The sequence below is a fragment of the Pectinophora gossypiella genome, chromosome 2 (genome assembly GCF_024362695.1).
Source record: "Pectinophora gossypiella chromosome 2, ilPecGoss1.1, whole genome shotgun sequence".
Classification (NCBI taxonomy): domain Eukaryota; kingdom Metazoa; phylum Arthropoda; class Insecta; order Lepidoptera; family Gelechiidae; genus Pectinophora; species Pectinophora gossypiella.
Genome location: NC_065405.1, coordinates 15,258,562 through 15,281,597, shown reverse-complemented (window position 1 = coordinate 15,281,597; position 23,036 = coordinate 15,258,562). Strand labels below are relative to the sequence as shown.

Below are 23,036 nucleotides of genomic sequence, written 5' to 3'. Positions count from 1 at the left end.
ACATAGTCTGAATTGGAGATGTCCTTAGAAAAGGTTCAATAAGATCTACCCTGAATCGGCGTGCGTGTATGAAACTGTTTTGCATGCGTGTATGAATTGATGAATGTGGAGGAAGCAAGAGAAGTATGTCAGGATCGAAGCAAATGGAATTCCATAGTCTCTGCTTACCCCGATGTGAAAGAAGTTTATGTTTGTGTAAGTATGTACTTATTTAATTACCAGGTTTAATATAATTTAAATATGTATCAAATCAAATCATTTAATGTATGAATTTGGGTACATAATTTGGCCTTAAAATTAAAGTTATGGCTAAGTCCCACCAAACTCTATCTGTACAGACATATACAAACATTATTTATAATAAGGGAAAAAGAACATTCACAAATATAGATAGATAACAAAATATTAGTCGATTATTAATTATATAATTGTTAATTTATTTTTAAATAAGTACTTATTGTTTTTTCTATCTATCGTAATTACAGCTTATTATTTATGTAATTTTGCAAATATATACTAATTCTAGCACATACTTACATACAACTTACAAACATTCATTCATTCATTTAGTTTTTTTTTTTTCAGAAGAGAATTATCTAGTTTTTTTACCATATAAAAGACATCAACGCGTTTATACAGTGACTCACATACAAGCACAAAATAGCCTAATAGACTTTATTACCGGATGAGAGGTCTCAGTGCTCCCCATTTGTCCGGCCAAGTAGTAAATAACATTGTCCCTCGAATGACGTTCCGACCCGCGCAGGCAAAACCACTCAATAGTTAGGTCACATACCTCCGAAACGTATTTCACGGGAATGTATTCCTCATGATGTTTTCCTTCACACTCGTGTTATTATTTTAGAATTCAAAACCATTGGCCCATGCTGGGATTCGAGCCAGTGACTTTTAAGTGAGAGTCAAGCGTTCTTCCAACCTGCCGCAGCACTCAGGTAGTGACTGGCTACCATCTGTACTATTAAGTCACATGCTTTTAGTGTACATATGGTGGCGCGATGTCCGTACTTCACTCAATACTCAGGTCTCACAGAATACCAGCGTCGCGGCTCACGCCGCGGCATAAGCTGAGTGAGGACCTTTTATACGGGGCACCATCCACTACACATGAGTAAGCCGACATGACGTCACATTTTAATTTAGGTATAAGTTTCTGTGTTCGTTTTCCATGTCTCTATATAGAAAATATTTCGTGTGTGCGTTGACTTCTGATGTGACGTCATTATAATGTATATATATGTAATCCGTGTCGGTGGTGTCCTAAATAATAAATGTTTATTTCTTTCTTTCTTTCTTTTTTGTACTCACGCCTATTTCCCACAGGGGTAAACAGAGACTATGGAACTATGGATTACTTTTAGTATTATAAAATATAGAACAGGTAATAATTGCTACGTGTCTGACGCCACACGATTCAAGTCTAAACTATGCTCGAGGGGGGAGAGGTAAACCTACCTCAGACTCTGGTGGGGAGCGGAGAGTTGCCGTTCTATACGTAGTATTTTATTCCTTATTCAAAAATTTTTTTTGTGTGGAATAGCCGGAGTGTGGTAATACATGCACCTATGACAATCCGAACCCTACGTATTTGTACGGCCAAGTAGTTAATGCCATTTGCGGCAAATAGTAAGTCAGGTCAAAAAAAGAAACCTACGTGCAACAGACCAAAGTTTAAACATTAATTATATACAATATGCTAATGACAATCAGCCAAAATATCAACCGTTTGTTAATATATTCCTTTAACTTTAACACTTCCTTCTCAAACAAGTTATCTTGCTTCCCATTAGGTACTTAGTCATCTTTTTTTTGTGTAAGTAATCCGTCATGTCATAAGCGTAGATTTTCCTTGTGGTAAACACAAGGTGAGGTGTGGGAATATTCTATTATTTAAGTAAGTACTTACCTACTTATTGTTTTTTTACCCTACTGCGTGACGTATTCAATATATTCAATTTTTTGTCCGGCCAGGTAGTTAATGCCACCTGCGGCAAATCTACAATAAGTGACGTCAAAAAAAATATATATTCAATGGTGCTAATTCCTGTAAATACCATCTAATTTTATTTTAAGTTATATCTGTCATTTTCTTATCCGCCGAAAAGGAAAGGGACGGGTAATCGACAAGCATAAAATTTATGGAACACACGTCAATTTTAAGCACAAATCTAAACCAACCGTCTAAAAATTTTACATCCGTCAATAACCCGACACAGTTAAGTAGACAGCACGTCAAACGGATTGCATACCAGCGACGTACCTTTTGATTCGCCCGGGTTATTCATTCATTTACTCATTCTTTCTAAAATTAAGAGCTGTGAATCATCCGTCCCTTTCCTTTTCGACGGATATGAAAATGACGGATATAACTTAAAATAAAATTAGACGGTGTCTGCAGGAATCGGGGCCAATATTCTTTATTTGCATACTATTATGGTGTAAAAGTTAGCAAGTTACATATGAGTTTCACATCACAGACCCTCGGCACAACAAAATAGAAGTTTAAAAGAGAGAAGTGTTGACAATTGCAACATAAAAATACCTTTAAAAAAAAAGGTTATAAAAAATATTAATTCTTTACTTTTTTTAATTAATTTTGTATTCATCGATCTTCTCTTATTGTCGGACGTGTTTATAACCTTTGTAATTATCTACTAAAACCGAAATATATACGAAGTGGCAAAACAATCAACGTTTCTTTAATACAGTCTACGAGTGGTGAAATAATCAATCCACACATTTAAATAGAGAAGGAAGCTTTTCAAATAGTAACATACGTCTGTCTATACGTACTTGTACGGGGTGTAAGTGACATCGTAACAAATAAGTGGAAAATATTAAAAAAAAAAAACACGAATTTTACGACGGAATATTCCACTTGATATCAACTCAGAATCACGGTCTGAACCATCCCCCTCAGTATTCGTTACGGTGTCACTAACATAAAACCTGTATAATAAAACTCTCCAGATTTATATAGGTACTTATTGCGTACATCCAGTATTTAAACTAAATATGCATTATAAAACTACCTAGTAATCTACGTTATTTAGTTTATAACAGATACTTAGGTATCATATAAAGTAACAGCTTAGATGATATTATAATATATAGGTCATCCTGTTGCGATATTATTTCTTGAATACATAAATCTAACAATAAGGATATTGCTAAAACCGGTAAATTGTTTATAATTGGTGCTATATTTAGAGTAGAACATTTTAAAATATTATCAACCCACTTGGTTGGACTGGTAGCACACACCGGACACTTCATACGAAACACCTCGTTTTACACAGACACTACACATTGACGTTATCGTACACGCGCATCTGTGTGTGTGACGTGTGACGCTCATACTATACAAGAGTTAAGTAAGACCGAGGGGGGGTAAGCAACCCTATCTCAGTCACTGGTGGGGAGCGGAGAGTTGCCGTTCTATACGTAGTATTATTCCTTATTCTATGCTGGTAGTAAAGAACAAACGTAAATTGTTTTCAGCGACTTACCGCCCCGGGCAAGTCTCCAATGGCCCCGATTCCTGCAGACACCGCCTAATTTTATTTTAAGTTATATCCGTCATTTTCATATCCGTCGAAAAGGAAAGGGACGGATAATTCACAGCTCTTAATTTTAGGAAGTATGAGTAAATGAATGAATAACCCGGGCGAATCAAAAGGTACGTCGCTGGTATGCAATCCGATTGACGTGCTGTCTACTTAACTGTGTCGGGTTATTGACCGATGTAAAATTTTTAGACGGTTGGTTTAGATTTGTGCTTAAAATTGACGTGTGTTCCATAAATTTTATGCTTGTCGATTACCCGTCCCTTTCCTTTTCGGCGGATAAGAAAATGACATACATACATACATAAACTCACGCCCGTAATCCCAAATGGGGTGGGTAGAGCCACAAGTAATCAAAGACAACTTGCAGCCACTGTTGATACGAAGTCCTAAGATGGATATGATGAACCTTATGGTGATAAGGGATCAGCCTATCGCCCATAACATTAGTCCATCATGTTAGAGGACGCAATCCCTCTGTCGGTTTTTACGACATGCCCGGGAAGACAAGCAGCTATAAGCAGCTAGCAGAATAAGAAAATGACAGATATAACTTAAAATAAAATTAGATGGTATTTACAGGAATTAGCACCAATATCTTGAAACCATCTATTTAAAACAAAAGAGCATCACTCCTGTATCGAATGTGTAGGCAGAGATGTAATATTATTCCCACTACTCCCATGTAATAGGGGGCGCGCCTATCACCATTAGCCGGGCACAAATCCTGAAAACCACATGATATCAATTATCTATGAACCCACACATAAATTCAAACTCATAAAGTCGAATTCAGTGGTTGGACGTACATATATTATAGACTGTTTATGTTATTAATAATATACATTCACATACATTCACTCGCGTCAGATAGAGTACTGCGGGGCGGAAGGCAAGAGGCAAACCACTGCCCTATTTTTCCCTAAACAAGTAGCATGGAAAATGCTGCACCGACAAGAGCGTGGCTCTTAAATTGATGATGACGACATTCACATACATAGATAGATAGATAGTTATAAAATACTTTATTGAGCACAATGGACACAAAATACAGATATAAGGACAACATATATTATACAGAAAACACAACAACCCTGCAACCTTGTAATACATTTTTTTTTTGTGGGATGGGGCTTAGCATGAACATGGCAAAGACAAAAATTATGTCCAACGACCATGTCGCACCCACTCCAGTTCAGGTTGGGAACGTTACACTCGAAGTTGTAGACCAGTACATTTACCTAGGACAAATAATCCAGTTAGGTAAGTCCAACTTCGAGAAAGAGATCTCTCGTCGGATCCAACTCGGATGGACAGCGTTCGGGAAGCTGCGGAATATCTTCTCGTCCAAAATACCTCAGTGTCTCAAGACGAAAGTCTTTGACCAGTGCGTGTTGCCAGTGATGACCTACGGCAGTGAGACGTGGCCGCTTACTATGGGTCTCGTGAGGAGGCTCGGTGTCGCTCAGCGGGCAATGGAGAGAGCTATGCTCGGTATTTCCCTGCTCGATCGAATCAGAAATGAGGAGATCCGCAGGAGAACTAAAGTCACCGACATAGCTCGGAGAATTGCAAAGCTGAAGTGGCAGTGGGCAGGACACATAGCGAGGAGAACCGATGGCCGATGGGGCGGAAAGGTTCTGGAGTGGCGACCACGTGTCGGACGACGCTCAGTGGGTAGGCCCGCTGCAAGGTGGACCGACGATCTGGTGAAGGTCGCGGGAAGCCGCTGGATGCGGGCAGCGCAGGACTGATCGTCGTGGAGATCCTTGGGGAAGCCTATGCCCAGCAGTGGGCGTCATACGGCTGATGATGATGGGATGGGGCATGAAGGAAACGATTATATTTGTTTACCTTACCTTTGTTTATTTAAAAACTTTTTTAATTTTCTACGTTTTCCTCTTTAAAAACAACCGTCCGCCATTTCCCTGTCATTCCGCATTCCTCTCCTCTCTCTCGCTCACTCGTCGCTCATACATAAGATCACGTCTATTTCTCGTTGGGATAGGCAGATACCACGGAGTACCACTTACTACGACCCTTACACACCGCTTTTAAGGCTGCAGTTTCCTCAAAACCGAGTCGTTGCGAGTTTTTGGTGACAATAAAATTGTCCCTTTTATTTTTAACTTTAATAAAAATATACCTTTTACCTTTTATTTTTAACAATGTTTCCCTAATCTTTCCAGCCATCAATGGCGGATGCCGTGGAGGGGGGCGCGGCTCTGGCCTGGCGGCTACTGGCCACACTAGAAGGAGGCTCGCTAGTGCTGGCTACGACGGCCATTCTGGCTTACACAGCCAGGAATCGGAGCAGGCAACACCGGCCGGTCGGCAGGGTGCTTGTGAGTATTCTTCACTAAAGTACATAGTACTTATAAAACAAAGTCGCTTTTTCTATCCCTATATCTCTATTGTTCGCTTAAATCTTTAAAACTACGCAACGGATTCTGATGCGGTTTTTTTACTAGATAGAGTGATTCAAGAGGAAGGTTTATACTGGGTGTTAGTGACATCGTAACGAATACTGAGAGGGATGATTCAGACCATGATTCTGAGTTAATATCTAGTGGAATTTTCCGTCGCAAAATTCATGAAATTTTGAGTTTTGTTTTTAATTATTTTCAATTCCATATTGTGTTTTTAGCTGCATAGAACCCAAATTTCAATAAAAAAATCAATAATGACAAATTATCGAAAATTTTCGATGTAATGGAGACAACAGCTGCTCGAACGGGTCAACGGCCACACGCACCGAGCCGCGCGCCCCGCTCCGCACGCCCCGCTCCGCGCGCCCCGCGCCGCACGCCGGCGGCGGCGCGGCGGCGGCGCGGCCTACAAAGTAGGCACTACGAACCGATCCTATTTCTTTCTCTGTCTATCGTAAATTTATAAATTTATTTTATTCTTATTCTTAAATGGACGGATAATCAACAGGCATAAAATTTATGGAATACACGTCAATTTTAAGCACAAATCTAAAACAACCGACAGAATTAAGTTGACAGCACACGTCAAACGGTTTGCATACCAGCGAGATACCTTTTTGATTCGACCGGGTTATTCATTCATTTACTCATAGGAATCGGGGCCATTATCTACCTAAAACAGTTGAAACAGTAAATAATTGTATTCTTTGTTGTCATTAGAATAACTAACAACCAACTAACACAACCACCACAGATTAGGTAATTAGTTACCTAATATGTCAACCATCCACCAACTTAGTATGTAAGTACCTACGCAAAACCTCGCTACACAAAAATCGAGCGAGATCGCGTCTAGAATTGGGCGGACACTCCGCCAGAGTGTTGCCTATCGATATTCTATCGATACCTAGTTAAAAAAAACCAATAGTAGGTACCTATCGATAGATCTTTTAGATCAATACCCATTATTATTACAAAGCAAGACCTATCGGTACTATCGCTAGTATCGATCTAAATGTACTATCACTACTTTCGATAGTTTAGACAATTTTCAAGTTCAACAATTGATAATCTACCTATCGATAGTTCGGCAACTCCGCCGCGTAGGCAATGTCGGCATGTTCAAAGAAAAAAATTGTCCGAGAGGAGTGATCTTATTTTTCTTGTTACATGTTGGTACCGAGGTACTAAGTACTAAGTTATTCGTGGTTTTAAATCTCATTGTTAAATCATCAGTAAAGAACTAATTAAACCTATCCTGTTCTGTGTACAATATTCATGTAACGGCTACGTGCTTACATAAGTACCTAGTAGACGGGAGCAACGACTTAACGTACCTTCCGAAGCACGGATCATTTTACTTTCGGACAATCAGGTGATCAGCCTGTAACGTCCCAACCAAAGGCCTTATAAACAGATTTTTGTGATATGTCCCCACCGGAATACGAACCCGGACCCTCCGCATCCCATCGCTCAACCACTGGACCACATAGGCCAAGAAGGTTCTAAGACATAATTAAAGGATCCTGGGACGCAAGACCTCCGAGTTAGGGCTTGTTTGATCTGTCTTGATGGATACTCGGACGTGAATAGCCTCACGGATCAAGGGCAACGCGCGCCAATAAAGTAGGCATTACGAACAGATACTAGGTATTTCTTTGAGTTGATAGGTATCAAGTGAAGTTTCCTGTCGCCAAATTCATAAAAAAATTAGATTTTTTTCAGTCCCATATTGTGTTTTAAGCTGCATAGAACGCACATTTAAAATAAACAAATAAAAATTACTAATTATTAAATTTTATCAATGTCATCAATAATAATAATAACGTATCTACAACTTCAGCTATGCGCAGGTGAATAGCCGGCGCACGGGTCAAGGGCAACGCTCGCCAATAAAGTAGGCATACGAACAGATACTATTTCTTTCTCTGTCACTTGCACCATAAACATACTTCTCTCTCTCTCTCTAGTCGTCGGCTCGACTCGGCCGCGGCCGGTGCGTCGTCGGCGCCCTTAGTCGGCGCCTTTGATGCTTTGCGCTAACGCCGCCGCGCGCTTCCGCTCAGTCGAATACTAAGCTTGACCCGAATCGCGTGATGTTTTTCGAAGATATTTTTTTCGTGTTTGTGAGTGTTTGTTTCATTCTGTAAATGAGTAGTGTCGACTATAATGATAGATCATAGACCATTTACTGCGCAAAAGTATGGAAGATTGTTGATGTTTATTAAAGAGCAAGGTGTTGTGTTTGTGAGTGCGTGTGATACCTACCTACCGCGGAGGAAACGCGATGTTGCATACCTACGTGACGTGACATGTTCTAGGGTACCTACCTAGGTACTTCATCCGAAGGAATAACAATTAAGGTAAGGCAAGAGTAGGGTTTTTATTGTTAATAAGTTAGGAACGTTTTAATAACTGGTAGGTAGGTACCGTGCGTGAAAAATCGTGGCAGTAGGTGTTCTACTTCAACAAACAACATTTTTAAACGTTGAACCACTAAGCATCTAAATACAAGAGAATGAAAACTCCTACCTAGATATCAACATCGTATCACGCACGCGTAACGTAGCCGCGCGTAAGTTTAGCGTCTGTGTGGCGCGTTGTTCGACTTACATTGCGGCACAGTAAAAATTCAAAATCTTAATTAAACATTTGCGACAAGAAAAACACCCACCATCGTTTTTAGTACAATAAAATAGGCGTTCCATTTTTTTTTTCGTTACGATGTCACTAACACCCTGTATATGTATAATAACATCCATTAAATAGTGGAGAAATACTGTTATTTTTGAGGTTTTAGTGTGATGTTGTAAATTAATTTCATTTTTTCTTTAGCATTGCACCCGAGCGAAGCCGGGGCGGGTCGCTAGTCTTTAATAAATAACACAACATAAGCTCACACCTTTATCCCGATTAGGGTAGGGGTAATCAGAGCTAATTAAAACACACACTAACATTTTCATGAATGTCACTAACAACCTGTATATACATAACACACAATTAATTTTATATTTTATATACATAACAGCAATTAATAGTATATACATAACAGCAATTAACAGCCTCCGTGGTCTAGTGGTTAGAGCGTTAGGCTCACGATCTGGAGGTCCGGGTTCGATTCCCGATGGGGACATTGTCGAAATCACTTTGTGAGACTGTCCTTTGTTTGGTAAGGACTTTTCAGGCTTGAATCACCTGATTGTCCGAAAAAGTAAGATGATGCCGTGCTTCGGAGGGCACGTTAAGCCGTTGGTCCCGGCTATTAGCCGTAAAAACACCTCCACCAACCCGCAGTGGAGCAGCGTGGTGGAGTATGCTCCATACCCCCTCCGGTTGATTGAGGGGAGGCCTGTGCCCAGCAGTGGGACGTATATAGGCAGTTTATGTTATGTTTATTATGCTACATTAGCGTTATAAACCTACTTCTATAAATAAACAAAGTTTGTACGATCGATTTTATAACTTCTGGTTTGTTATTTGTTTTGGTTTTGATGGACCTTGAAATAAGTAATCAGAGAGCTTAGAAGGGCGACCTTTTGAATTTTAATTAATTATTCGATCTTACGGCTAACACCTCCTCTAACCCGCAGTGGAGCAGCGTGGTGGAGTATGCTACATACCCCCTCCGGTTGATTGAGGGGAGGCCTGTGCCCAGCAGTGGGACGTATATAGGCTGTTTATGTTATGTTATGTACTTATGTATTCGATCTTAAAATGGAAGGCTTGGGTTTATAAAAGAATTTGATTTATCTAAACAGGCGACAAAAAACCATTTTGAATTTCAGGTAACAGACACAACAAGTCGATTGGGCAGCGAGATAAAGCGTCGACTTGAATCGTACGGCTGCATAGTGAGCACTGTGATAGGCGGAGCGACGAGCGGAGCGGCGGGCGAGAGAGTTGACGCTCTCGTCGTAATAGGAGCTGAGACAAGTACAAACGACCTTGACGGCATATCTGGACTCGTGTCCAAAGATGTGTATGATAATTTAAAGGTTAGTAAATAAATATTCATTTATTCGTTTTCGGTGCGACACTCATGACCACACCTGGTTTGACACACCATCAAACCGACAACAATCCACCAGTCGGAGACTTCTCCTGCAGAGTGTGCGGTAGAGTTTGCCGCTCTAGGATTGGCTTGCACAGCCATGAAAGAAAGTGAATTTCTTCGAGACAATGACGTCATAAATCGTCTGAAACAGACGTATACCTAAGGCCAATGATGATGAGTGGTGAAGGAAAACATCGTGAGGAAACTCACATATCCGAGAAATGCGTTTCAGAGGTATGTGACCTAAACTATATTAGGCTGGAGGTGGCAACTTCCAGTGCCCAGCAATGGGACGGGTTTGTAATTGTTTATAATTTGTATGTATGTTGCTTCTAGGCTGTTCTGAGAGTTAATAAAAAACATAGAACACATTCAGCCGCGTGTCTTGGGTCATGCTGGATGGATAATTGTTATGGGTGATAGATCCTTTGTAACTATCATCATGTATCATCATGTCTATTACTTCGTAGCAACAGTGGCTGCAAGTTGTGTTTGATTAGTTATGGCTCAGCCCACTCCATTAGGGATTATGGGCGTGAATTTATGTTTGTGTATATTATGTTTATACAATTATGTAAATATAGCACGGAATACATAGTGAGTATTATCCACTGTTTATTCGATGACAACGTTTGCAGTTACTAGACTTGCTGGCGGCGCGCGTGCGCACCGGTGGGTACATGGCATGGGCCTGCGCGGGCGGCACAAGCGGAGCGTTCAGCGGGGCGACGGACGCCTTCGACGCTGCGCTCAGAGCGAGCTTACAGCACGTCGCTAAAAAGTAAGCCGTACTTCTTGTTAAATTGTCGTAACCTTTACCAACTATGTTGCGACTTACCTTCGTGAAATCTACATACTTCTAACAACCTACGTGGACCAAATTGAGGAGGTCCTTAAAAGAGTTTATAGTAAGTAAATAAGCAATTTGGTCTATTCTGAACCCGCCTGAATGTATGAAGCGAAGGAGAAGTATGTCAAGATAGGACTTCTTCAGCGTTCTATGCAATAATAACTATACCTTATGAGCACACAAGACACAGTACAGAAACATAAGAACAGGCCAAACAGGCAGCCTTTATTGCTGAAGCAGAAATATCAACTTCAACAAATAACCGCCTCGTCCCTGATTACACAAACGATATCTACCTTTTTTTATACGAGAGAAAATGCCCTCCGCAACAACCCTCCCGCTGCCTCCGCGGTAATGTAATGTCGGGCTTACACCAACTAAAACCCTTCGGTATCCTTACCATCAAACATCTCCAGTGTGCCAAAGCTTCGCATTCATCCACACGGAAGCGTTACCTATCCAATTGTCTTTATTCCTAGCGATATTAAAGTTATCTACTTCGCGAAATCAATAGTAAGTAAATAATTATACATACATACATAAACTGCCTATATACGTCCCACTGCTGGGCACAGGCCTCCCCTCAATCAACCGGAGGGGGTATGGAGCATACTCCACCACGCTGCTCCACTGCGGGTTGGTGGAGGTGTTTTTATGGCTAATAGCCGGGACCAACGGCTTAACGTGCCTTCCGAAGCACGGAATCATCTTACTTTTTCGGACAATCAGGTGATTCAAGCCTGAAAAGTCCTTACCAAACAAAGGACAGTCTCACAAAGTGATTTCGACAATGTCCCTATCGGGAATCGAACCCGGACCTGGAGATCTTGAGCCTAACGCTCTAACCACTATACCACGGAGGCTGTTGTAGTAAATAATTATTTCCTACTAAACATTATTTATGATGATATATATACTTATATATTTTCTGCTATTTTCTTTTTGGCGGTATATAGAGCAAAAGTTGATGGTAGGGCTGGCAGAGGAAAACCTAGAAGGACTTATATTTACCAAATTGGAGATGTCCGTAGAAAAGGTTTAATACGATCTACTCTGAACCGGCGTGCGTGTATGAAGCGATTGATGAATGTGGAGGAAGCAAGAGAAGTGTGTCAGAATCGAAGCAAATGGAATTCTATAGTCTCTGCTTACCTCGGTGGGAAATAGGTGTGAGTATATGTATGTGTATGTGTGTATATATTTTTTTTCAGTTCCCACTGTGAACCCGTATGGGTCGGACGGTGCGAGACAGCGGAGTCGGCAGCGGAGCGAGTGGTCGCCGCGCTTGTTCCTTGTACCACACAACAATCCTCTAGATTTTCTATTAGGTAAACTAAGTACTTTTTTTTTAAATCGTGGTAGCCCAGTTATAAGAACGCTCGACTTTCACTGTGAGGTCGCGTTTGAAACCCAGCACAAGCGTAACCCAATTTTCGATTTTGTTTTCGAATTCATGTTTGGATCATAAATGACTATCACGTGCTCAACGGTGAAGGAAAACATCGTGAGGAAACCCATAACCCTGAGAAATGCGTTTCGGAAGTATAACCTAACCTGTATTGGGCTGGTTTTCCCTTTGCGGGCTGGAAGGTCAGACAGGCAGTCGTAAATAATCGGACCTGTCAAATCTTCAGGTTAGGTAAGCGGACCCTGTGAAAAACAGGATAATGATATGGAGATTAGGTACTTATTTTGTACATGTTACTTCTCTGTGCTGGACTGGGGAAACCTACAATAAGATACGTCAAAAATAATTATTTCAGTGTACATTTCAACACGCAAATCCTCCTGATTACTCATGTCTCCGCCCACCCTGATAGGTGTTTATGGGCGTGAATTAAAGGTATATTATGTGTACTTACTTAAGTATTATTTATCAAATGAACCTTATTAGATAAAAGCATTGTATAGTTAAACAAATAATGAGGTACCTGTTCCTACCTAATTAACAAATTTTCCCCCGCTATTAGTGAATCACGCACGTAAGCCCTTGGTTCCGGTTAGTAAGTACTGGGGGGTTAAAATTCAAATTCAAAATATTTATTTCGGAAACTAATCCGTATTATGTAACATTTAAGTAACAGGAAGCTTAACCAGTATTAGTAACAAACAAAAGGTAAAAAGGCCACATAGAAGCAATTCATCTAAAGAAACAATACTTATTGCAAAACAACATTAGCGCATATAAAAGTAAGTGCGCAGTGCAAACAAACGTCAAATAGCGATATTTTGCTTTATTTAGTTGAATTGCTTTGAGGTGGCTTTTTAACACCCCTGATTTAGTAGTCGTTACATGAACCAAGCCTTTAGTTCAACAATAACCCTGATACCATGGTTATTGTTTGGTAATCCACCTCACAACCCGCACGACAGAAAAACAACTGAATCATTAAAAACTAAGGGTGGCTTGCGTAAGGGTCTTTAAACATGTTTAGTGGCCCACTAAACATGTTTAAAGACCCTTACGCAAGCCACCCTTAGATTTGGTGGGTAAGTAGGTAAGTAAGTATCTAAGTTTTTAATGACTCGCTTCTTCTATCGTGTAGGTTGTGAGGAAGTGAGGAGGCATTTCAATCATAATCCTTACTAAGAAAAAATTGCATAAACAAATAATATATTATATCTATTTATCTAATGTGTAGTTAAATTGATATAACGTATTCAAAAAAACTTTTAACAACTTCCTTAATGTATTCGAATGTATAATGCCCTTTACCTTGGAAAGGGCCTTGCTTGTCGACTCATAAATATATTTTCTAGTTTAACATAACAAAATCCTCTTCTAGTTTAACATAATAACCAATGTAAATACTTACCTACCCAGTTACACATATACCTAAACTTCACGTCTGTGATCCCTACACGGGTAGGCAGGGCCATAAAATATAACTTACGACTACTTGGGTACGTAATGCTATTAATTAAATCTAAGTACCCAATGGGAATTCTTTTGATGTGACTCATAGTAGATTTCCTTCAGTTATTCGGCCAAGTAATATACCTATACCTACCATTCACCACTTGGCCGTATTGCTATATGTAGGCACCTATATTTAGTATGCGGTTTACATTACACATTCTTGTTCTTATGCCCCCTCACTTCCTCACAAGTTCACAACCCACACGATAGAAGAAGAGAATCATTAAAATCTTAGATACTTACATACCTACTTATCCACCAAAACTAAATTGTAAACCACACACACACACGCACGCACGCACGCACGCGCACACTGGTTGGTATCAAGCGTAATTTCCCGTCGCAAAGTATAGAATAAAAAATATATAGAAAAAAAACACTAAAATTTTCATGAATTCACCGACAAGAAATTCAGCTTGTTATCAACTCAGAACCATGGTCTGAATCATCCCCTTCAGTATTCGTTACAACGTGTCACTAACACTCATAATATATGTACTTGTATCAAGTGGAATAATCCATCACAAAAGTGTAGAATTGAAAATATTAATAAAATACATTAAAAATCATTAATTTTGCGACGGAAAATTCCACTTATTATTGACGCAGAATCATGGTCTGAATGATCCCTCTCAGTATTCGGTAGGTTACGTTCCGGCTGAGTAGTTAATGCCATCTGCGGCAAATCTACAATAAGTCACCTCAAAAGGTAGGTTACGATGTTAACATCCTGTATTTTTAACGTTTCAGAAATGCAGCCTACAAAATAAGCGGTTGCATCGGCAGATGGCTGAAGATCGTGACGTGACACCCGCGCTGTCTACCTCAACAACCCTCGTGTATCTTGCCCTGTGTTATATTATAATATTATCTACTTACTTGTAAATAAATTATTATATTCTCCATACAATTGAGTTTTGCTTTTACTTACAACCTTGCTTGTAGGGAATGCAATCCCGACTCGAAATAGCAAATTCGAGATCCCGCGAGATTGGAAATATCAATCCCAATATCAATTGGAAATTTTCGGGATCTCGTGGGATCTAGACACGCGGTAGCGTGTCAAGCCAAGTTCAAGAAACAGAACTGGCGAGCCGCACCGTGTGTAATATTACACGATTGATATTTCCAATCTCGCGTCTACTCGAGACGACTCTCGAGACTACTCGAGACTTTCAATCTCGTCTACTTAGTTCATGAAAAAAATGTAAAGGATGGCTGAAAACAATGAAAAGTGCTTGATTGTGATACTGAGCTTAATTAAAACAAAATATTTCCGGAAACAACAATTTCATTTATTTATTTCATTTATTCACATTTACAATACTTACAATAAAAGGTATCATTACAGGATTCAATCACAAATCGATATCATTCATTTCATTTTTAGCCTTCAATATTGCTAACTAAATAATTAAGTTTTCTTTGGAAATCAGCACAATCAAAACAAAAAGTATAACTCAAGGAGACTCGGCCAATCCCGGCAATCTCGAATGGGATCTCGTCATATCCCGAAAAATTAGACGAGATCTCGCGAGATCGGGATTGCATTCCCTACTCGCTTGGTGAAAAATCCGCTAACCTGAAGTGGGAATGGGCGGGACATGTCTGCCGTATGCATCCGGAAAAGTAGGCCAAAATGACATCTGATTGGACCGTACAAGGTCGGCGACGTCGAGGCAGACCACAATGACGATGGAGGGACGAGCTAGACGCCTTCCAGAACACCTGGCAGAACGATGCTCAAGACGAGGGTTGGAATGGAATGCCAGCCCTACCACCAACCTTCGCTTTATAATATACTGTTTTCGTATTCCTATTATTCTTCATCCCGTCTATGTATCCAAACCAACTTAACATTCCCTTCTCAATCTTAGTCACCATATCGTCTTTTAGACCACATCTCTCTCTTATCACACTGTTTCTCATTCTATCACTCAATTTAACTACGCAGATGCTACGGAAAGACGACTATTGAAGCTCGAGATGTGACATGAGAGTGGATATAGGTATGTATAGTGGCCAGATCATAGAATTGATCATTTCAGGATGTGCTCGATCATTTCATGAAATGGTCACATTTCATGAAATAGAATATCATTCGTTGGCCACATCATGATGTAGATTGGCCAGATCAATGTACACAAAACGTTTAGCGATATGAGCAACTAAATGCATGATTACTTCATGATATGGCCAAACGTTGGCATGGCAATCATATCGCAAAATTAGTAACATTATCCACCGATAGTGGCGCTGGTGTCGATTATATTTAAAACTTGATTGATATTATAATCGATGAATCAATGTTATTGTTCAATTTTCCATATCAAATAGGTACATAATTTTGAACCTAAGAAATTAATCGACTATTCGCATTTTTATTACACCACATAGCATTGGACACCGCCTACATTAACGATATGGCCAAACGTTGATTGATATATCATTAAACGTTGACGTTTCAACGATATGGTCAACTTAAGTTGGCCATTTCATGAAATGGTCGACCACATCATGAAATGATCAATTTTACGATCTGGCCACGACACATACAGAATGTTAGTAACATCTTCATGATTTCGCATAGCACGCTTCCGAAGATTTGTGCTCTGTCTACCCCGTTAGCTTAGCTCAGATACTTCACTACTCAATCACTACTCCACTTCCATTAAATAACAGTGACACAATCGCTGAAATAGAAGGATTACCAAAATCACAGATATAACGGTTAAATAAAAAAATAACTTGTGGTTATTTATCATGGGTATTGTAATAAAATAAAGCTCTAAGTATCTAAGTGAGTGTGAATTTCCGTTATTCTGTATTGTGAGATTATAATTATAAATACTTTTCACTTAATGTGCCACTTAGAATATCTTATTCATTTAATTTAGAGTTAACGAATGAATATAGTAAAACCATTTAAAAATACTTTTTTTTACGCTTGCTCGAAAGTCTTAAAAACTCAATTATGTAATTAAATATTGTAATTTCTTAATGACTCTAAGGTTTTAAATCACTGACATTCGTGTAATAAATTAATCAGTAACGTAATAACAAGTAATTTAATAAAACGATTAACGGTTATTTAGAAAATGAGCACATTAAGTATTTATTATAACTGGCAACACAGTATAACATCTGCCACTTGACGAAATGGAGTGTCGGACGTGTCCGTAACAATAATATTCGCCTTTTTTATTTAATTGTAATGCTCTCGGCAGTTTAACATCTATTTCTACACCGCTTTCGATTATGTACTTTTCGTGTTTAGACTTTCGTTTAAATTCGCTGCAAAAATATGGAAGAGGTACGTTTATTTAGGTTACTTTTGATACCATATTTTTGTTGTGTCACAATATTGCATGGTGATTTTGTAACTGTGTGTTGCAGGAGCTTAACGAACATGAGCTGGAGGAACGGTTCTACTCTATGCTGCACTATGTAGACGATACGCAGGCTGATAATACCTTGAAGCAAAATGCTTTGGACATCATTGAGAATGCGCCGCGGAGCACCGTGCGGCGCTACTGGCGGACCAGCGGAGAAACTACCGCGCCGCAAAACACTCCTTTCCAGAAGGTAAACAGCACGAAAGAAGATCCAGAACCAGCTACCGAGGACACCAAACCCAAATCAGAGAAGGGCTCCTCCCCATCGGAACCACTGCCACAACATCTCTCTATATTTTATACAGCTGTTCCTCAGAATCTGAAAAAGACCATCGAAATTATTGAAAATGAAGACAACGACATTGTGGAGGTTGAATCAAGTGACGAGGATGACGATGAAGTTATTGAAGTGGCTCTACCACCAAAGCCCACTATCATGATTGAAAGTTCTGATGAAGATGACATTTCTATACAAGATACTTCTACTAAAGCAAAACTTAATGCACATGAAAAGAGCTCCAGTAATGGTGAAAGAGAAGTCTCAGCGAGTCCTGTGCCCTCAATTGTTTCTTCAGTCTCAGATGAATTCATCCGTGGGGATTGTATTGCATTCAACATTTCCTCCCATTGCCCAGATAAACACAGCTTTGATTTCAGCCTTCATGGATCTGATGTTCTTGGAAGCACACCTTCTAAAAACAAGAAAAGGAAAAGAAACAAAGAAAGTGCAACATCTACTCCAACAGTTGCTGAAAAATCACAAAAGAAATCAGCCATTGAAGAATGCTTTGCCACACCTAAGAGCAAAGCAAAAAATAGAAAGGAGAAGGAAAAATCATACGTTGTGACAGAGAAAAGTTTACCAAGTGCGGATGTTTACGATTCGGACAGTAATCAGTCCATAGTCAGTGTTGTAGAATCAAATAAAAACCGTAAGTCATATATTGTTAGTGAGAAGAGCCTACCTAGTGTAGATGTGTATGAAACTGACTCTAATCCGAGTGAAACTCCTAGAGCCACTGACATTTCAAAGCCCTCTCTGACAAGCAATATTGAATCTTCTGATAGCAGTACTTCCCTTGACAAAACTCAAGAAGAGACAGCAAAGAGTATTCGGAAAGAAACTGTATCTAATAATGACCCTGTTACTATTGATCTGACCGAAAACTATTTTGTAGAAGAAGATATTGTCGTCGCCAACGTATCAGGTTTCACAGAATCTGAAGACTACGGAGATGAGACTGTACAAGAAAAGGCTGCACCGAAATTTGGCTCAACAAAGGTCCCGGCAATTTTGTATGAAAATTTGGACTTTGACAACTTGAAAGGCAAAGAGAAGGTGTGCAAGAACCGACGGTATTCTCTGACGACTCTTCGCGCTGAGATGGAGAAGTTTTACAATGAAAGTTGGGGTGGTGAAGACTTCAACCATCGTGAGATACAGAAGAATATGTCACGTAAGTGGAACATCTTTTAATATTTTTTTAAATTAATATACTAATTTGTTCACAAATGGAACAGCCAAAAGAAACATACAGTACATTACGTAATTCATTCCAGTATTTCCATTTTGATGAGTTACTGTACTGATATATTTCTACTGCAGGCCAAATGTATATTTTCTATTACGTATGAAAGGTAGAGCCTACCTTTATCATACATGTGGATTTATGGAATATTTGTCTCTGCTTATTTAGATGTTTTAGCTCTAAAGATCAACACAAATTTTGTAAAAAAAGGTTTAGTTTATTATGTTCTTATGAATTTTTTTGATTAACACAAAAAATAATGATTCACCTTCCCTAGATCATTAGTTGACTAGGTACATAATTTACTACTGCACCATTTTGCTAATTGTACTCGTAAATATCAGTAAACATAAGTGATTGTTTTGAAATATAATGAGTTCATTAAAGTTGTTGCCCAGAATTAAAAGTAATACCTTAATTTAATTTTTCTATTTACATTCTCAATTTGATTGTGATTTTTAGCCTAGACCCCTAGAAGCCTTCTGGATATTAAAATATATTTTTTTCTTTTTTAGGAGATAAAAGTTTATGGGCCATTGATCCCAAGGACAAAATGCCATCGCTGAACAGAAAGAAATACAATGTCATGTGAGTACCTATATTAATCTAATAAAAGAAGCTAATAAATAATAATAAGTTCAAGATTAAAATTTATTGCAATAATATTAAATAAAAGATTTTAAAAACCGTTTCGTTAAATAACTGGTAATTGACATTGATGTCAATTAATGTTCGTACGTAGATCGTACTATTTCCTGATTAATCAATAATTATTAGACAATAAAAATTATTTATAATAGTGTTGTACTACAAGAAATACTTTTAAAGTTCTACCTGTTACTTCTTAACGTTTTAAGTGTTACAAATAACGTTATATTTTAGGTGCAACTACTGCAACCGGCCGGGACACCGTGATGATACGTGCCGCCTCAAGCCACCCGTCTGTTTTATGTGTGGAAACACGGGTCACATGGAACCGCGCTGTCCTAGTAAAATCTGTGTCAATGTGAGTATAACAGGCATTTATCTCGATTAGAGTATTCGCCAAATAGTTGTTAGAGAAAGTATTGTAATAAGTGGTTGTTGTCACCTGGAATTTGTTCTTGTTGAGGGACTTAAGTATACCTCAGTACCTAACAATAAATATCAAAATCGATTAATGTAACGGCCTCTTCGTCCAGGGCGACATTTTCGTTTGCTACCAACCTTATCTATTGACTGTATTTCTTGGCTACATAGCAAAAAAAATAGTGTATGTACATAGGGTAACGAAGTATTACACACACAATTTGTTAAAGCAAGTCTCTCGTTTCAGTGTGGGTCTGCCAACCACATGTACTCGACGATGTGCCGCAACTGCGTGAACTGGAGTCGCATCACGTGCGCCGAGTGTGGCCAGAACGGACACCCATCCAGCCACTGTCCTGATATGTGGCGCCGCTACCATAATACTGTAAGTTATCCACTTTTATATAATAGAAAATTGTTCACCAAGGAAGTGACCGATTGATTACCAACGAAGGTGTAGTTCGAGTTGAATTGTAATCGTGTTTGTCCCGAATGCTTTATACACGACAAGGAAAATAGATAACTTTATTCAAATTAAAATGTCAAATATTAAATTGATTACTTTTTTGTTCAAATAAAAGTACAGCTATGCCCCCACCACTAGCAACGTATGTTTTTGGCATTGTAATTTTAAATGCAGTTTCTATTGTTATCAAAAAAATCTAATGTAAAAAAGTGTGACGTTATGGTTTTTCATGCATTTTTTACATTATACATTTTGTATATCTTGAACAATTGCAAACAATATTTTTTTTGGCTACTGGGAGAAAACTTGTACTTAATGTTATTTTTTTTATTTCCAGATCGATGTTACTCCAATTTTGGAAGAAAATCGGTTTACAAAGAAACACTACCAGTTATTCTGCAGTGGATGTACCCGACGTGGTCATTTAGTCCACACATGCCGCCTCTCTCTTCCGTTTTCGGGCCTCCCGATCAATTCTCCCTTTGTAAATATGTATCGCCCTATATACGCCCCCGTATCAGACACGAATACACCCGACCAAAGCTACAACAATCAGAAAAATAAACGATCATTCAAAACCTTCCAGCAAGAGTCCACCATCTCGTCGGCCGCTATCACACCATCGAGGCCGGAACACGGGAAGCGACAGTCTAAGTCGCCGACTGTCCACGAAACACATACTAACAAGAAGAGGAATATGTGCATATCAGAAAATACAGAGGCACAAGCTTCAAAGAGTCCCGTGCGACCGGACCATCAAAGGAAAACATCTCAAAGTAAGGAACCTTCTGAAAATATCGAAGAAGCAAAAGAACGGGAGTGTGTTACAGCTAATGTTCCCGTTACGGAAGCAGCACCGGACTTTATTCCTATCAGCAGCTGGAGCACCAGCAATCATGACAAAAAGGGACACGTTATTCAAGATAACGAAGTATCTGATACGAGCGACGTCGTGACTTCAGCCAGAATTTATGTTACGAGTCAAATAATTGATAAACTAAAATCAACAGAAGGCGAAGGCTGGCTCAAGCAAATGAAAGAAAAGTTTCACGTTACCGTTGAAAACGCGGATAGTAATTCATTTTTAAGCATAAAAGGTAAAGTTCGAGATCAGGAAGCTTTCCAATCTGCATTCAGGGAATGGGTTACCGAAAAACCAAGCACTAACGCCGATGATCGTGACATCTCACATCAAACCGAAGGTGATCGATCCTTTTTCAGCAACAATATACCTAAAAACAGGAAAAATGTCTTGCGAAAACTGGCTAAGGCTTTTAAATCATTGAAAGTCGATTTAGGAGAGCCCAACGAGTTGTTTAAGGAGCTAAACTATCTAAAGAAAAATCACCAGCAGCTTCTTAAGCAGAAAGTGATCAACCCTAAACAGTTGAACAACAACCGAGATCGCATTAATCTGATGGTTAAGAAACTCAACATGATACTAGTCGGGCAAGCTGGCCTTGCAGGCGGTTTCAGACATTTAAAAGAGTTGCAGACATTACAAGAAAAACTTATAAACATCCAGCAGAAAACCATCTCTCTTGATTTGCGCGAAGAGATCGGTGAGCATTTCCAAACCATTTTCACTGCTGCCCCTAGACACGATTATGTCGAACTACTGAACTCATACAATTTCAAACCGCCACTGCTGCACCAGTATAGGAAACTTTCTCTAAACAAGTGTAAAATGAAGAAATTCATCACCATTCCATTCACACAGAAGAAGAATCAACGTTCTATAAAAGAAGCGAAAGTGAGCATTGAAAAAAGTAAACCAGAAATTATTAGCTGCCAGAGTCCAGTAAGGAAACCATTAGTAGAGAAAACTAAGAATAAATTAGTTTTCTTTAAGAATAGGCTGATGAACGCTCGCCCTAACGACACGGTCCACAGGAAGACGCGAAACGAATTAGTGCAAAAACTACAATCGTACATCGGCTCGTTGAGTAACGACGTCAATATGTCGTCAAAGAGTATAAAAAAGATGAGAAGAGTTCAAGAACAGGCGCAACTGTTTTTAAATAATGCATAATTATAAGTGATGGCACTTTTTGCGGCGTATATTAGTTAAAAAATGCGTCGTAAATTCGGCAAAATATACGCGGGATCCCACTCGAGTGGGTCTGTTTATTTAATTGCCGGCTCGGTATATGCACTCATAATGTGCACGTGAATTAAATAAATATACTTAGTGTAAAGCATACTTTCATCTTTTATTTTAGACCCCAATAACGTTCAAATAAAATGTAAATACATTTATCACATACACACCTAGTTTATAATGGTGCTAATTCCTGTAAATACCATCTAATTTTATTTTAAGTTATATCTGTCATTTTCTTATCCGCCGAAAAGGAAAGGGACGGGTAATTGACAAGCATAAAATTTATGGAACACACGTCAATTTTAAGCACAAATCTAAACCAACCGTCTAAAAATTTTACATCAGTCAATAACCCGACACATTCATTTACTCATTCTTCCTAAAATTAAGAGCTGTGAATCATCCGTCCCTTTCCTTTTCGACGGATATGAAAATGACGGATATAACTTAAAATAAAATTAGGCGGTGTTTGCAGGAATCGGGGCCAATGTCTCATTAAAACAAATTCAATGAGGGACTTTCCAGGTTTCGTTCCCTAAAAAACAATATAAATGGCGTTACACAGATTTGTTATTGCTCGGGTCCATAATTATTTATTTTCTTCCACTCATTATTATTCTGATCAAAATAAAGAGGA

The 23,036-nt window shown here is 39.0% G+C and overlaps 2 protein-coding genes across 2 annotated transcripts in view; both read left to right on the top strand.

The window, feature by feature from the left end:
- LOC126378847 (uncharacterized) overlaps positions 1-14,741 on the top strand; it is a 38,465-nt gene extending 23,724 nt beyond the window's left edge. Inside the window, exons 2-6 of the mRNA XM_050027307.1 lie at positions 5,774-5,929; positions 9,799-10,008; positions 10,706-10,848; positions 12,129-12,245; positions 14,588-14,741. Of these exons, the coding sequence (XP_049883264.1) occupies positions 5,774-5,929; positions 9,799-10,008; positions 10,706-10,848; positions 12,129-12,245; positions 14,588-14,645 (684 nt within the window). The 3' untranslated portion in view covers positions 14,646-14,741. The remainder of the gene's footprint in view (positions 1-5,773; positions 5,930-9,798; positions 10,009-10,705; positions 10,849-12,128; positions 12,246-14,587) is intronic.
- A 2,246-nt stretch (positions 14,742-16,987) lies between these two features.
- On the top strand, positions 16,988-22,498 carry LOC126378039 (uncharacterized). Its single transcript, XM_050026130.1, has 6 exons — positions 16,988-17,150; positions 17,234-18,689; positions 19,277-19,349; positions 19,644-19,767; positions 20,077-20,214; positions 20,633-22,498. Exons 1-6 carry the CDS (start codon positions 17,142-17,144, stop codon positions 22,325-22,327), a joined length of 3,495 nt encoding a protein of 1,164 aa, XP_049882087.1. The 5' UTR covers positions 16,988-17,141; the 3' UTR covers positions 22,328-22,498.
- Positions 22,499-23,036: the final 538 nt, after the last annotated feature.